At 49.9% G+C, this 17379-nt stretch overlaps 1 protein-coding gene across 1 annotated transcript in view; it reads right to left on the reverse strand.

Moving 5' to 3' along the window:
* Nucleotides 1-24: 24 nt before the first annotated feature.
* The window catches only part of FAT2 (FAT atypical cadherin 2), a 57500-nt gene continuing 40145 nt past the window's right edge, over nt 25-17379 (reverse strand). The window contains exons 15-24 of the mRNA XM_071758593.1: nt 16362-16576; nt 15585-15722; nt 14791-14934; nt 13888-14085; nt 12010-12817; nt 11108-11253; nt 7566-8007; nt 4882-5035; nt 2501-3093; nt 25-1586 (exon numbers count right to left, since the gene is read on the reverse strand). Coding sequence (XP_071614694.1) covers nt 1054-1586; nt 2501-3093; nt 4882-5035; nt 7566-8007; nt 11108-11253; nt 12010-12817; nt 13888-14085; nt 14791-14934; nt 15585-15722; nt 16362-16576 — 3371 coding nt within the window. The 3' untranslated portion in view covers nt 25-1053. The remainder of the gene's footprint in view (nt 1587-2500; nt 3094-4881; nt 5036-7565; nt 8008-11107; nt 11254-12009; nt 12818-13887; nt 14086-14790; nt 14935-15584; nt 15723-16361; nt 16577-17379) is intronic.

Genomic DNA, 17379 nt, shown 5'->3' on the forward strand with positions numbered 1-17379 from the left:
AGTTAGTAAATAAAATCATAATAGTAAAAAAATCCAAACTCTTTTAATACTTTCCAAAAATGACCAACAAAAAAAGTTACATCAAACAACCAACCAAAGAAAACCTCTCACGAAGGAATGATACATTTCCAAGCACAAGGACATTGAGGCAAACCCACGTGCAGGAACCTCAGTGCCATGTCTCAGGTAGGAGATGCCACGTGGTGCTGGCCAGTCTCTGTCTCTGTGGGATATACTGGGGAGTCCCAGCTGGGTAGTAGGACCGTGTATGGCTGTGCTCATCATGGGACCATGACAGCCATGGGGACATCTTTGTGCTTGCATCCTCAGGGTAGGGTCTCCCTCACTGCTGGGACCTTGTGCTGCACTGGTTTGAGTCTGTGGGCAGTTCTTGGTGCTATGAAGCTTGTTGCTTGGTTTTTCTACAGAAATTAACTTTTTTTTAATTTTTATTTTTTTTTTTAATTTGCCTTCCATTGTCCAGGTGAGGGATGTGCTGATGATGGGACCAGTGGCTTTTCCTCCTCTTTTCCTCCTTTTTTTTCCCCCCTTTGTTGGGGAGCAGACCTGGCAGAGGATTTGCACCAGCTGATCCATTCCACCAGGCAAACTGCTGGCTCGAAAGCTGTCAGAGTCAGAGCTGGGAGCAGGGAATCTCTGCTGCCCCCTCTGGGGCGCTCCCAGGCTGTCCATCACTAGTCCTTCCACACCTTCTCCACACCATTGCCCTCCTCCTCATCCCTGTGGCCAGGCAGCCCGGGGTGGCAGGAGGTGTCACGCCGCGGTCCTGCGCGGTGTGGGAAGAAGTCCCCTCGGCAAGGAGGCAGGTCAGTCACTGGCACCCCGGGAGCATCCTTGGTGTCCTGGCAGTGGTTGGAGCAATTCCCCCTCTGTCTGCAACGGGAGCACCACGGAGAAGGATCCAGCCAAATTACAACCCAGGAGGCGATGCCACAAGCTGGGGGGGACGCACACACACACTGCGGGGCCCCCCCCGCACACTGTTCTGCGTGGGGATGTTGCTTCTCATCTGGAGGGCGAGCCACCTCCCCGTTAAAACATCACCTCCTCGCAGCTCCCGTAGTCGCTCTCCACCATGTCAGAGCCCTCGTAGTTGGGGGGTGGGAGGGGCTGGGCTCGGATGCTGGGCTGGTGGCCCACTTCGCAGTCTGCATAGGAGGGCTGGGCCACGCTGAGGCGCATGCTGACCCGCTTGTAGCCGGGGTCGGGCTGGTAGGGGATGCCCTCACCCTGCACCAGCTGGGCTGGGTAGTAGCTGATGGCCGTGTATTCGTTCTGGCACTGGGAGGCTCCCACGTCCACGGGACCGAGAGGCAAGAAGTCCTCCAGGTTCTGGTTGCTGTAGCGGGGTGGGATGGGGGCTCGTTTGTTGCTCTGGTCCAGCGGGAAGGGAAAACCCCCGTAAAGAGCGACCGGCTCCGGGTCTGCCGGCGGAGGGGGTGGTGGGGGGAGAGGGGGGTGGGAGGAGGATGCGGGGGGAGCTTGGATGATCTCGTAGTGGGAATATTCCTGGACGTCTGATGACAGGTAGCGGGGCGGCCAGTAGGTTGTTTCTGCTGGGTAGACTGGAATAAAACAGAGCTGTGTTAGCTGTAATTCAGTCATAAAGCCATAGAACAGTTTGAGTTGGAAGGGACCTTAAAGATCACCTAGCTCCAACCCCTCTGCATGAGCAGGGACACCTCCCACTATACTAGTTGTTCAAAAGCATGTGCAACCCGGCCTCAAGATGTTGCTTTTCCTCGTCTTGCCCCTGTATTAATTCCCCCTGTGGATTCTGAGCTTGCAGGAGATGTGGCAGAACAGGGAAGAAAGATGTGAGGACAGGGGAACTGTAGTTACTGCTTTGAGAACTGAGAGGACCTGATGGCATATTTGGCTGTGCTGAGGCACTGTTTCCACCAGCCTTTCATAAACCCCCTGATCTAGTACCTAAAGGACACCTCCTCACTCTATCAACATGAAAGAATCTTGCATGATGAAGGGATGGGGGCAGAGAAAGTGATGCTGGATCTCTCCCTTTCCCTGTAGTTTCTCTGGTGAATGCTCTTTTAACATCACCCTTTGGTGATGGACTCCTGTTTCCTGAGGGTATTGCCCCTCTGCCTAGGAGCATGGATGAAAAGGCCTCCACTAAAATTCACACTGGCTTTTTGGTTCTTAATTTTTCCCACTTAGCTTAATTATTCTCTTTTACAGTGTCTTCTGATCTGGGATGTGTGGGAAACCAGTCTATGCATGAATGGTTTCCCTGCTGATTCTATATGAAACTGAGCAATTTAAAGTTGAAAACTGGGATATACTGGTGAGCAGGGAGGTAAAAGCCAGTAAAGGACTGATTACAGGGCTTGGGCAGCATTTGCCCATGCTTTGGATGACTTTAACCAATGCTGCTGGTCCCTGGAGGCTCCAAACCTTTGATCTGCTTCACAGGGGGAAGAAGGATGCGTAAGGGCAAGAAAAAGCCGTGGCTACTGACCCATCTCCTCTCTGGCCCAGGTGCACTTGATGAAGGACTCATTGTCAGAGTTGGAGGGGGGTGCAGCGGGGGGCAGGTTGGGTGCCACACTGCACACGATGGTTCCCCGGTGCTTTGGGGCGTTGGCAGAGTTGAAGGTGACAAACTCGGGGGTGCTGGTGGCTTTGCGTTGCTCCGGCGTGGCCCGGTCCAGGTTGTTGTGTGCTGCATCGCTGAGGATGTTGAGCTCGATGGGTGGCACAGCTTGGGTGCCCACACCCACGCTCTTGGAGAACTCACTCTTGGACAGGAGGTCAGGGTCCTCTCTGGCCACGGGCTTGTGTGTCTTGGCCCGGTTGCGGTACCGCTTGCGGATCAACACGAAGGTCCCTGCCAGGATGGCCACCCCCAGCACGCCGGCCACGATCTCGGCGATCTCCTCGGGGCCCACAGCCCACTGGGTGGGCACGATGGCCGGGGTGATGATGGGCTGGGTGCAGTAGTCCCCCTGGTAACCTGATGGGCAGATGCAGTGGATGGAGCCCTCGTTGCTCACGCAACGCCCTGCGTTTCTGCAGGGGTTGTCTTGGCACTCCTGGGCCAGCTTCTCACACCTGTGGTGGGGACAGGATGGAGACAAACACTGTTACCCTGGGGATGCAACTACAGCTCCAGAATCCTGTTCAGGGTTCTGACTTACACTGGCCAAGGATGCTCCATCCTGGTCTGCTTTCCCTCTTGCTAGACTTGTGCTACCAAATATGTAAGGGGTGAGTGTCAGGGAGATGGAGTTAGGCTTTTCTCAGTGGTGACCAGTGATAGGACAAGGGGTAATGGGTGTAAATTGGAGCATAGGAGGTTCAAGTTGAATATCAGAAAAAATTTTTTTACTGTAAGGGTGACGGAGCCCTGGAACAGGCTGCCCAGGGGGGTTGTGGAGTCTCCTTCACTGGAGACATTCAAAACCCACCTGGACACGTTCCTAGGCGATGTACTCTAGGGGGCCCTGCTCTGGCAGGGGGGGTTGGACTAGATGATCTTTCGAGGTCCCTTCCAACCCCTATGATTCTATGATACCTGACTCTCCTGGCAGAGGACCATGATCCTTGAGTATAAAATGATGCTTTTCAGAGACCACGTTTTATAGGATGGGCTTATTTTCCAGTCATATGCGACAAATTAAAATGGGGGGCTTTCTGTCTCAGAGGAGTATCCAGAGTTTCTAGGGGTATCACTGCATAGAGATGCTCCCACTCTGTTAAATTAGGGTGCTCAGGGTCACTCTGAGATGTTTTAATCTCTGATGAAGCCTCATACATCCTCTAGGCTCTGTGGGGTCTCAGCGTGATCTGTGGATGTCTGCAGGTTGCAGCAAACATTGGGAGAACATCTAGGCTAAGAAGTGGTGAACGTGCATCCTTGTTGGAAGGGCTTTTTTTGGAATTTTATAGCATCTACAGAACTGATTTTCTGGTTTCTCTGTCCTTTTCCACCCCACACAACCCAAAATAATACAATAGTACAGGGGATCTTTCTTTCCAACAGGAATGACCTCCCCATGCTAGGATGTGCAATGCATTGTTGGCTTGCCTTCCTTTTTTCTTGTTACTCTGAGCTTCAGGCTCCTCTTCTTTCTCCTCTTCTTTCTGTGTGAACTGGTGTGTGGCACCCATAGGCTCTGGCTGGATGCTGGGTGATTTCAGATACTACACTGCCACCTTATGCTCAGTTACATAATTTTATTGCAATAATTGAATGGGTATCTTCTGCCTTTGCATTGATTCAAGGGACTCGTGTCCACCCAGGTAAAATGACTAAGGCTGAGCTTTGAATTGGATGAATCGTGGCTGTGACCTGAGACAGAAATTCCCCTTGGAGCAGCCCTGCAGCCCTTCTCCTGGGCAGAAACAGCCCCTGAAGCACCCAGGATGGGTGTCCTAGCTACGGAGGGAGGGGGCAGCTCCCACCTCTGCCTGTCACCAGCCCCAGGGCATCACCCAGGAGGGTGCCAGCACCTAAAGGAGCTGCACATCCGCTGGGGAGCATCAGCCTGTGTGGGGAGACTTTCCCCTCGGGAGGAGAGGCTTTGAACCTGCACCAAGTCTCATGTCTGCAGGCAGTCAGAGCATCTGTCAGGAGAGATTATATATATATAAATTTAATTTTTTTTTTTCACCCTCTCGTGCTCCGAGGAGATAGGCACAGAGGGGCAATGACCACACGATGGCAGAGCTCAGCTCCTCGGACACTTCCCTGCTGCATCGCTCAGTTGTGTTTAACCACAGAGTGGATTTAAGTGTGGAAACCCTGGTGAGCTCCAGGAATGTGCAATGCTGGACGGCAGAGATGTTTTCAGCACACCATGGGAGATCCCCCCGGGCCGAAGCTCACTCAGACCTTACCTTTCGCCCAGGTACCAGTCAGGGCAGTGGCAGGAGTAGCCAGTGGCAGAGAGGGTGCAGGTTCCTCCGTGCAGGCAGGGCTTGGACTCGCAGGGGCTGTCCCCAAGCTCACAGTGCTCTCCAGAAAACAGCCCAGGGCAGATGCAAGTGTAACCTGGAGAGGGGGAGACAGTGCAATGAGGGACTGCATCCACGTGGAAGAACCAGCAAAAGCAGAGATGAGCCATGCCTGGTGCTGATGGCACCCGAGTGTAGGTGCTTGGTGCCACAGGAGCTGCTGTTGGGCACCCAAGTCATCAATAAGGAGACTGATGGATAAATTACAGGACCTGGAGGAGTTGCTGGAGGCTGGGTGTCACTCTGGGGCAGTGAAATATGGAGCTTTTAGTGACCTGGTCTAGTGGGAAGGTATTCCTGCTGATGCAGGGGGTCAGAACTAGATGATCTTTAAGGTCCTTCCAACCCAAACCATTCTGTGATTCTATGATTTAAGCAACACGCTGAGCCTGTCCCCTCCTGACACAGACCCTCTCCTGCCAGGGATGTGTCCAGGGCACAGCTTTATTGTGTGGAGAAACAAGGGGACAAATTCAAGTTAAAGCAAGGGTTGCCTGGCTGGCTGATTCACAGTTTCTGACTCTGCTAAGCACAGTCCTCTGTAACTTTTTGTTCTCTGAAGCCTTTGGTCCTGCGAGTTCTCATGGTGTGAAGTGCCTGTCTTGACATGCTGGGTTTCTCTTGCCTACAGGAGGTGTCTGCTCACAGTCAGCAAGAAACCCAGGGACTCAGAGGGGGCTGCTGCTGTTTGTGTGTTTGGATGCTGTTTAGTGTAGCCCTAAGCTTGGGAATGCCCCTGGCTATGCTGAGCTCCTGCTGGTCACTTGGATGGTGTTGCTGTGCTGGAAGTTCTGAGTTTCCACCTTGCGGCACACTTGAGAAATCTTTGCTACTCGTTTGCAACCTAAACATCCCTGCTGCAGAGCAGAGACTGAACAAACACAGGCCTGTTTCCACATGTGTGTGAGTGGTTGTACACCAGGGACGTGTTGGCACTCGTGCAGCAGGTGCTGGACAATGCCTGTGGGGCTACGTGTGCCCAAACACCCGTGTTCTGGATACAGAGGTTCACGTGTGTTTGCACCTGTGGTCCTGAGCGCTGTGGTTTATGTGGTGGCTGGTCTGGCTTTGACCCTTTCCACACAGATGTGTTCTCACAGGGCCATGTGGCTTCCCCAGGCTCACTTGCACAGACCTGTCTGTGCCTGTGCATGTAGTTCCATGCCTGAGATCCCCGGGCAGAGCTTTGCATCAACTCGTGCTGGGTGCCCATGGTCTCCAGGACTGAGCTCAAGGAAGCCAAGCACCCAGGAGAACCTTCTGAACTAAACAGCCTCTGAGCAAACCCTTCCCTGCAGTTGTGTCCTGCCTATTTCTGCCTAGGGCCATGTCCCACAGGCTCTTTCCTTGGCAGTTGGGCCATTTGCAGAAGTTGGTCACCTTGGAAGGAAACTATGGGAAGGCCACTGGATGTTTATTAGATTATTAGTGGGGGAGTGATCTTCCTCCTTCTTCCTGCTCTTGTATGCTTTCTGCAAAGCAAGCAAGTGATGCCTTGACTTAGAGATGAGATGAGTTTTCACCTCGTGGACTTTAAGCCCCTTCCAGCCCAGCCGGAGGGGTTTGCAGAGGGTACCAAGAGTGGGGCTGAGGTGTGAGTGTGCCAGCCAGGCTAACTGCTTGGTTTAGATGCACCTCATGTCAAACAAGTTCACCTCAACCAGGCAGCTGCTGAGTCGACAGGGCTGGGAATCTTGTTCCCAGAGGCTGCGGGCAGGGCAGGAGGAGGTGTGCTCCCTCCTCTGTCCTCGCTTGCTCGCTGGGCAGGGTGTGGGCTTTGGCGATGGCCCCAAAGAACACAAAGATGTGGGAGGAGCTCCCACCCCACACCACAGTCTGGAAAGCACCTTTGTGCTCCAAGAAGGGCCAAGGCACAGACCTATCTTGATAGACATGGTGTTATGGGGTGCAGCTCCACTGTGTTGGAGGCTGGGACGTGGTGGAGTGGTCGCTCTCCCTGAAGCCATGGGAAACTAGCTCTGTCCCTGTAATCAAGCTTGCTGTGAGGAGACCCTCTGATGGAAGGGAAGGAGCAGCGGTGAGACTGTCTCAGGAAAAGCCTGGTACCAAACCTGTTGGGCATGCACACACCATGTTAGCCTGAGATTCTGGGGTTTGAGCTTATGGCTTTCCCATATCCCTTCCCATAGCCCCGGGGAGTCACCGTCTGCAGTGGGAACAGGCCAAGATCTTGGCTTGTTTCTGCCCAGATACCATCACTGCATGATCCCATGTTACCTGATTCCAGCCTCACTAATGGCTCCTTAAGCAAAGAGGATGCAGAGAAGTGGGTGGAATCTCTATTTGCATTTGAGTTTTTGGCAACGCTGCATTCTCCTAGGTCATGCACACTCCTTAGAAACAACCTCCTGCCCTCCGGGCCATGGCCTGCTGGTGAGAGCCATGGTGATGAGCTCATACCCCCAGCTGCTTCTTCACTGCATCTGCTATCACTTGAGGTCCCCCAGGACAGGGGACCTCTGATTCTCCTCTGGAGAAGCCCCTCGCACAGGGATGAATGAAGAGGTTGCATCTTTCATACTGCCCGGTGTGGGATATTCACTTACCTCCTCCGTGAGTTTCAGAGCACATCCCACTGTTGAGGCAGGGATTGCTGCTGCAGGCACCGGTGGGGGAGCAGCACTGCTTTATTCCCACCTCCTCCATGACTTCTTTTGCTTGACCTTTCCCAGGCAGGAGAACCACTTCTCTACCATTGATTGCAACCACGTCCAGGCAACCCCTGAATCCTCGTGTGACTCTTTGGGACTGGAGCGGCTGCCGGAGACCCCCAAAAAGCAGGTCTCGTCTGCCCTGGGAGATGCTGCAGGCCACGGGCAGCTGGAGAGAGGCATTTCCCAGTCCATCGATGAGCAGGCGGACAGATGTGTTCTTCACCTCCAGGAAGACAGAGTGCCACTCACCATCGCTCACAAAACGTGAGGAGGAGAGGTTCCCGGTGTAGTTCCCCCGGCAGCTGTACCCAAGGTGAGGCACTCCATTAACCATCTGCAAAACACACCCCAGAAGTCATGGCTGAGACAGGTACTTGCCATTCTTGGAGGCTTTCAGCATGTCTCCTGCTTGTTCCTCTCTCTCCCTGCCTAGAGAGTCAAGATGAATCCCAGCTTTCAGAATCACCACCTAGGCATCTTCTACCCATATTAAGCTTTGCACAGATTAATCAAGGCCTGTTTAAGTGACTCAGCCTCCTTTATTTTGCAAAACACCATAATGTCTCACAAAACTTCACCTGTGGTCTTTTCCTGCAATCTTTATCAGTGTGCAGAGAGGAAAGCTCATTTTTCCACACAACAGCATACAGCACCATGTGTTGGTGCTTCTGTAGCTGCTCACCCTCTTCTGGAGCCTGATCAGAGCCCTGGTATTCAGAACACCCATAGCTCCATCACCAGACCCAGGTGGACTCTTGTTCTGGGCCACGTAGCCCTTATTCTGTTCTCACTGTCTTATTAGTGGTGGGGAAAGTGTTGGAGCAGTTCCCCTTTTGGTGCTGAAAGTACCTCAGAGAGGAGAAGCACTGGCAGCTTTCTCTGGAGAAGGCAAAGAGAAGCTGAGAGGCAGAGAAAGGAATTATTGCTGTTCCCAGTTCCTAACCAGGATGCTGGGAAGCTGGGGCAAAGCTGCTGGTAGGTGTTGCAGTCCTTGATCTCCAGCAGGTGGGAGGGAGATGAGATATTGAGCTTCTAACAGCAAACTACACCAGTGTCTTCTGTATTTAACAGTGACCTCAGAAATTCCTATTTGTGGCCAAAGATTCACCTTAAAACTTACATGCAGGAAGGAGAAAGGAAATGTTGGCTGTGTTGTTTTGGGGTGAAGCCAGGGGTAAACCTCTCTTTCACGTTTTTCTCCCCAGTGCATTGTGGATGAAACCTCTCTCTCACAGAAGCCAAAAACCCATGGACAAGGAGAAAAGAGATGGCCTGAAACATTCATGGAAAACCTGCAGAGCTTGCTACGTAACATTGAGCAACTCATCCCAGGTAAAAGAGATTTCCATGGGGGTCATTAGAGACAGCAAGGAGTGGTGACGCTTGGAAGAGGCTACAAGAGGAGTGATTATGGGCTACACTGAACAATAGAGGAACCCTGATATGATGGGGCTGTTCTAGAGGAGTCAAAAGCAAAGCAGGATGACAGCTACCTCTTAGAGAAGTCCACAACACATATAAATCCCCGTGGGAGGAGAGAGCAAGTGCTGAAGGCAGGAAGAACAAGATGCAGCTGGCACACACCATGGAGGGGCCTCAGGGCAACACGTGTGTAAATCCCTTTGCACAATTGGCAAGCACACCAGAGAACTTTGTCATTTCATTTTATCTGGAGGAACATGATTTCACTTCAGATGGGTCTGTAGATTGGGCTTATCAATTTCTGGGGCTGGGAGACAGCTGAGAACTCAATTCCCTGAAGCAAGAACTGACAGACTGCCAAGCCTTTCCCAGCTCGCCTGGTTTGCCGTCCTCTTGCTGCACCCTATTTCTGAACATCAGGAGAGCTGAGTGACTGGAAGGGTGGTGATATGCATTCCCTGGGAGAACTCATCCTCCACCAAATCTACAAACCATCTGTTTACAATTTTTCCAAAGCTTTGGCTCATACCTAGAGTACTGCTGTCCGCAAAGCTTAAAATCTTGATGGATTCCTTCAGTCTTTTCTGGGCCAGATGGTCTAGAAAAGGTTTGATCCCTGACTTATTGTTAACAAAGTGAGTCAGAAAAGAAATGACTCACAGGCAACTTAATGGTGAAGGCTTTATGAATGTTTCCTACTGAAAAGCTTGTGGAGACCTCTAGGTACAGGACATCATGGGCACACCAAACTCCATCAATAATGACTCTGTGGGTTAGGTCTGGCTCAGGAGAGCTTCCTACCTTCAGGAGAGTTTCATTCTTTCTGAGAACCACCCTGAGTGCTAGACTCCTCCTGCTGAACTAGGTGGTGACTGTCCTGCCCAGAGATGGGGCAGAAAGCTACACATCCTTCTTGAGAAACTAAATTTTTCTCATCAGCCCTTTACAGCACATCTTAAAGTCACACTTGGAGATGGGTACAGGACACAGGGTTGATGTTTCCCTGCTCTTGCTCTCAAGGAGCCAATGGCTGCAGCAGCAGGGGCTTGCAATACGTGATACAGGCAAATCCTTGGGTGTTGCCTGCTGTGCAGCTCCCTGGCTGTGTGGATCTTTTATAACAGTGGAAAGAAAAGTATTTCAAAATAGGAAGATGGGATTGTGAAACCATGAGAACAGAAAAGGGAATTCAGGGACAGGATGAGCACTTCTGGGTAGGTTACAGACTGTAAATCTCCACATGATTAGTCTCAGGGACAGATCTCTGTAAGCTGATAAGTGTGTCCTATGTTCTTGGTTTCCAATTTTAATTGGTGAAGAAAGCACAAACCCCCTATTCTTTGGTCATCTGCTGTTTTCCTTCTGTTGCCAAAGTGGAAGAGGGAGATGATCTCTGGATTCTGGGTCAATTCTGTGTGCAGCCAGAGGAGGGTGATCAGACTGAAATGTTCCTGGCTCTGCAGCTACCTTAAGCAGTGAAACCACCTGAAGAAAGTGGTTGAAAAGAGTGGGAGGGTTGAGAAATAACATCTAAGACTCCTGATTCAGTTGATCTGTGTCCTGCCTCCTCTTGGTGGCCATGGGATTGGGCCAGACCAGAATGCAATCTGGCAAATAGTTTGTGTGATCAGTGAGAGTCTGACTAGGCTGCTAAAGCCTGGGGGGAAGTCTGCCCTTGGCTACAGGAAAAAAAAAAAAATTCCATCTTGTAAATTCTTTGCCCTTAGAGGTGTGGTGTAAGAGAGGGATGGAGAAGCATGCTGTAAGGTAAAATGTTGATGCAGATGTATGCTGCTTTCACACCAGAGATTAGCATGTGCATTTGCAGATGTTAAAAATGATTCACTGGTTGTGGTGGCAGCAATTGCCGAAGTGTGTTTGGTTCTCACTGGGTCTTCCCAAATCTCGTATTTTAGCTAGATTAATTACTAAGGGTACATATTATTGCATCTTTTTTTCTGAGATTCCTTTCCCCCCAGCAGAAAGTGTTCCCTGTGCATTGCAACCCATACCTCCAGCGTGGCCTGGTCGGTCCCGTTAGCGTGGCAGATGACTCCGTGCCGCTGGTGGGTCTTGAGGCGAAAGTGCATGTGCCAGGAGCCCATCTGTGAGTGCTGGTACCAAATGTAGCTGTGGCCCCCAAACCTCACAGCTGTTCCTGGAAAATCAACCAAAGGTTTCATCTCAGTCACACTTTGCCTCTTTCCCCAGCCTGACACTGTAACTGTTCAGGAAGGGTCCCATCCACAGCAGCCCAGGTACTGCTGCACTGCATCTCCTGCTGCTCCCATGTGGAGCTCCCAGTGTTTCAATTCTTGACTGTAAAATCAATCCTGCAGTAGCAGCCTGGCTATTTCTATCCTATAGCACCTTCAAGGTATCCTCAGCATGGTCTACAACATCCATTTTCTCTTCCTTACTAAGTCTTTGTTATATTCTATGATATCCCCTTACCCTTCCTGCCCAAGCGATGCTATCCTCTAGCCCTGCCGCCTCCATTTATTTCTTGAAGTATTCTAGAGTGATGACAACAGACACACTTTCATAGCCTTTCTTCAAGTTTATCAGTTAGTTTGTATATTTTGCTGACTCTAGGATCAACACAGGAACTTAAAGATCAAAATTCTGATCACTGAGCTTCATGACCTGCTAGGTATGAGCGACTTTTCCCAATGAGATGGATAGATGTTGCTGCTATTTATTGGAATGCTGCAGGAAACCAATTAAAAATAAAATAAATAAATAAATGAAACTTCTAAGCCAGGAGTTTAAGATTGGCTTTGAAATTTCAGGCACAATTGTTGGCCACTGGGACAAGCTAATTCCATGGAAAGTCCAATGTTACAATGTACTGGAGGAAAAGACAATCTACCCAAGTTCAGAGCAGGAGACACTACCAGGAAGGGTTGCTCACCATTGCAAGAACAGATTTGCTCCAAGGTGTGCCGTGGGGTGAGGACACTGAGTCTGGCAGTGCTGTAAGTGGACATCATGCCTGGATCCAGCTGGATGGTTTCCTTGCAGACACGGTGGGTGCAGTCTGGCCCGTGGCACGGGACATGAATCGCCTTCTTCATCCGGAGACCGACGAGCTGGTCCATCTCCCCAGCTGACACAGTGATCTTACTTGCGAGGACCCGAGGCTCGTACAAGGAACCGTGTGGCTCTCCAACAGCCAAGAGCAGGTCCACTCCATCCGAGGTAGCTGCAGGCTGCAAACTGGCCATGTGGATGTTTTGGCGCCGGGTGACGAGAACGTTCCCCAGGAATCTCTGCAAGTTGCGCCAATGGTCGCCCACAAACTCCTCGGGGGAGATGTGTCTGAAGTGTAGCACCACTGCCTTGTCCAAGGCCTCCTGTGTGAAGCACCACACGTGGACATTGACGCTGGTGACGGCTACGAAGGTCCCATCACTGACTGTCACGTTTAGAAGATAGTGACCATGGGGAAGCTTATCCCCAGCAATGATCTTCCCATCTGCAGCCCCAACAGAGAAAAGCCCCTCCCGGGGAGCTTCTGCCACCAAAGTGTACACCAGGGTGTCATGGGGGTCTCGGTCTGTGGCATGGATCTTCCCCAGAACTCCACCTCGGAAAGCTTCCTCGTTGGTGGTGATGAATATTTCCAGGGGAAGGGCAGAGGGGGAATACTGGCTCTGCTCAGTCACTTGGATATTTATAAAGGCAGATGAGGACAAGGGAGGGATGCCACTGTCAGACACCTGCCAAGGAAAACAGAAGGACCCGTTAGAGCCACGTGCTGATGTGCTGTCACCTCACCTGACTGGATGGGCTGATAAGGTCTGGTGAAGGAGAGTGCCTTGCAGGTAGCAATGGGTGGAAGCTGCCAGGCAGCAGGTTGGGAATGAAGAATGAATGGGAAAAACTGGCAGCAGTGTTGGACCTCTGCCTGGAGCTGGCCCCAGGGAAAGGGCAGCACAAAGACTGATTGAGACCTTCTGTTAGTGGTGGGGTCGTGCTCATGTCCGTGTGTGCTCACCAGCAGCTGAGTCACACCTTGGTGGCTCTGATTTCCTGAGGATTAATCATCTTTAGTGATGCTGCCAATCTTTGGGGTTCCATGCGTAACTGAGTGTACAAAGATATAAAGCAGTTACACATTTGCTCACCTTCTGGACTATTTAAGCCTGTGTCCCACCTCTGACAATGTCTGTCTAGCATGGGTCAAGGAACCTCAAAATAGAAAAATGCGAATAATCAGGTTATAGGATAAGTTTCTCCCTAATTTTAGGCAGTTACTGGTTGAGGTTTATCATATAATAGTTTATACCTTTTAGAACAACTACCATTACTAAAGAAGTATGTCCTGTACGTCTTATCCTTTCATTTGTAGTAGACTACCCTTACTGATAACATTGAAAAATGGTTAATTCACTCTGCAGCAATAGAAATCTTCTTTCAAGAGGAATTGAAACCACTTTTAAAAAGACAAAGATAACTGGAGAAAGTTTGTGTGACCAGATTCAGGTCTTACTTTAAACTGGAAGCCATGAGGGTAATGCTGGGAAAAGCATCTTCCTTAAGGAAACTCCTGACAGTATTTCTCATGACCATGTTATCTAATTTTATCAATGCAGAAACTGGCCCCTGGTTTCCTGTTGGTAGACTGTGTGGAGAAATGAACTCTGGATCTCCAAGCTGCACTATTTGTGCCTGCACTGGATTTCTCCAAAGCCAGAGAGGTTTCCATCCAGCTGTGCCATCCCAAAATAATGTTACTACTAAATATGGCTGGGGAATTCAGATACCAGGACAGCAGAGCAGGCTCTACCTGGACTTGTAACAGGTACTGTTCTTTTATTCTTCTGTTCAGGATGGATGATGTCACCAGCAGACCATTTTGGGTGACATCAAAAGCCTTCCCATCGTTGCCCTGGGTGATCTGGAATGAATAGGGTGGTCCATTTTCTGGGGAGTCTCTGTCGCTCATGATCAACTCCAAGACACTTGTACCCACGGGAGCATTCTCCTGAAATGGGGAAAGATGGTAGTGGAGAAAGGCCAAGTGGAGAGAAAAGACCATGGGGAACCCACGGAGTCCCTAGAACTGCTGGGTCAGGAACAAGGAATCAAATCCCACCCCCATGTTCATCTCTGGTACACACAGAGCAAGAATTTGTTGGCAATGGCAGAGACCTGGTGGTGGGAAGAGACTCCCTGTCATGGCTTTATTCATGTGGCAGGTAAGTGCAGGCAGCTGAGCTGATGCTGTTGCTCTCCCCTCAGTCATGTCAGCACGAGAGCAGAGGAAAGCATGTTCTGTGTGTGGCTCCCCCTGAGCACCTCTCGGTGTTACGAGTCCAAGTGACAACAGGACCGCAGCCAGCAGATGTGGCCATGCTTGAGCATGTGCTTGGATCTGCTCTTTATCTTGTGGCATAAACATGGACAATTGCAAGGGAGAAAGGGGCTGCAGGTCAGGCTTGGAAAGTATGAAAAGCTCTGTACTGTCAATAGTGAAAGGGCAGGAGATGCCTGAAGCTATTGGAAAGAGAAAATGTCACCTGTTGGCAGAACATCTGCCCCTGCAGATGCTACCAATTCTTTGTGGCAACGAGCACGAAGCAAGAGCATGCTCCATCACTATCTGAGCTCTCTGCTCCACCAGCAGCACATGCAGAAATACCTTAGTGCCCTGAGAGGGGCTGGGAGAACAAGCCACCTCCTGCCTTACCTGCACCACCACGCTATAGTTGAGCTGGAAAAACCGAGGAGGGTTGTCATTGACATCAGACACATGGACATGAACAGCAACGTCACTGAACTGAGGAGGGTGACCATTGTCTGTGGCTCGAACTGCCAGGGAATAGCTGGGGATCTGGAGGATTTATAGTGCATGGTTACTTGGAGAAATGGAGAAGTGGTGACTTTTCACATTGATGTTTTACGCTGCTGCAGCTTGTTAAAATGCTTGAGGCCATGCCTTGTACTGTAACAACAGCTTTGCTCTTGGTTAAGGCCCTCTATCTATAAATCTCAAAGCACACTGCCAAAGAAAATAAGCCTAACAATAGTTTAAGAGAAGGAAGCAATTCGTCGAAGATGGATTAGACCAAGCTGGGCAAACATCTGTCAATAGTGGTTTGAGCTGTTACATTAGGAATGAAAGATTGTTCAGATGACCTTTCCTGCTTCTCTCCATACTTGTTCTCTATAATGCTCCGATGCAGAGAAGCAGAAAGCAATGATGTAGGTCTCCAATTTGGGGATGGCTTTCACCCATCCAGCCTGAAGCACCAGTGGAACAGACCACAGCCCAGAGCTGTGACCACTGAAGGCCGTGTTGCTCTCCCTAAATCCCAGCCTCCCTGCAGCATCTCAGGAATGAATGAGTGAAAGACTTGCCCTCTGCTTCCAGTACTATGTATAAATCATTGAGAAAACAGGAGATAGCTGAATATGCTGTGCTCCTCAGTCTTTTGGGATATCTCTACTTTAGAATTTGTGTTCCTGTTTTCTTGAACTCACCTCCTCCCTGTCCAGATGCTTGGCAATGCTGATCTGCCCACTTTTGGGCTGAATGGTGAAGTGTCCCAGCAGGTTCCCTCCCACAATTGAATATGTGATTTGGTTGTTCATGGCTCCATCCAAGTCATCAGCTGATACCTGTCAGGAAAAAAAAGGCTTGGATCCCTGGACCAAAAAAGCCTTGCCATGGAGGAATGGGCAGGACCTCCTCGTCATTTCAGGATATTGGTTAGACTCTCCCTCAAATGAGGAATAAGAGGGAAAGAGACCTAGACAAGTGTTATTAATTAATTTTTTTCAAGATAAAACTCAACAGAGCTACAGCAGGGGCTTTCTGCTTGTTCTTGACTTTACCACCCCTGCGATGGCAGCACTGGCTGGGCAGAGAACGCCACATGGATAAACCTTGGGCTCCACTATTCTTTCCAGGAAAGCTTTTACCTTCCCCAGGTTGCAAGGGTATTTTCCTCCTGCAGCCGTTTTTACTCTCTTTGGAGATCCTCAAACCTCCTGATCCCCCCTTAGGTATCTCAAGCTTTCACGTAAAGATGTCTTCCAAGAAAAAGTGTTCTCCCTGTCTAAGAAGTGTCAGGAATTCTGGCAATCCTTTTTTAATGCCACGCTTAAATCTTAGGTGTTGAATGTCACGAACTCACTGAGGTCACTGCGTCCAAGCAAAAGTAAAGTGCAAAAGAAGAGTAAATAATGCATAGCACAAGGAAAAGAATAGGTGAAAACATCCTGGTCATAATCATATGGCCTGGTTCATAATCATACCGTGAGGATGATTTCTCCAACTGCAGCATCTTCCCGAATATCAGCAATGTAAGGGTCTTGGATGAACTCTGGTGCATGGTCATTGATATCTGTTATGTTGATCACCACCATGGTGACATCGCTGAGAGAAGCTGAGCCCTTCCTCGTGCCCTCGATGGATAAGTAATACTCATGACTTGCTTCAAAGTCCAAGCTCCCATTTATGTATAAGGCACCTGCATTGGCAAAGGGGAAGAAAAGGAGAGATACTTTGAATGGGATGTGAGGATTCTTGGAGTACTGAAGATACACTGAGATGATTGTCAAGCTGCCAGCTGAAAAGGCACAGTTGATCCAGCTTTGACTGGTTAAATCAGAATATTGAAAGTCATGGCATCACGTAACCCAAAACATAACTGAACTGATTCTGCCATAACCTGCCTTATTCTGGTAGTGTTTGAAGAGATGAAATCAACTCATTCTGGAACAGCTCCAGGAATCCTGGTTGGAGATCTGGGACTAAATAGGATCAGAGTCCAACAGTGCTATGAAAGCTGTGACCCAGGCAGTAGTAGAGCATCACTGGAATGAGTAGAGCATCAGCAGGATGAAAAGGTGTGAGATGTAGATTCAGAATTGTACAAGAGCTGTGCAGTATTGTGCAGTAAGTGTCTTTTAAGGGGGGCTTGGGACGGAAAATAGAAAGAAGGAGGCTGTTAATCTCAGAAAATGAGCAAGGAACAGGGACTAAAGACATAAAGGAAAAAGAAAAAGAAAAGGAAAAAAGGGCAGAATGTGCCTGTGTACTTCAATGCTTTCCTGAGTTCAGCACTGAAAAAGTCACAAAAGTACTCCCTGAAAAGGATTTTATTCTGTGTCTTTTAAGATGTACACACTCATAAGAGGATTGATGTGGAAAAATTAGCAAGATCCTTGAGGAGAGGGAAGCTGAGGGAGGAACCATGGATGAAGATGTTACAGCCAAGGGCAGAAGGCCATTGTGGATACAGCCAAGGGCTAGTTCCAGGGAGTTAACACT

Source organism: Heliangelus exortis, chromosome 15 (assembly GCF_036169615.1).
Source record: "Heliangelus exortis chromosome 15, bHelExo1.hap1, whole genome shotgun sequence".
Taxonomy (NCBI): Eukaryota; Metazoa; Chordata; class Aves; order Apodiformes; family Trochilidae; genus Heliangelus; species Heliangelus exortis.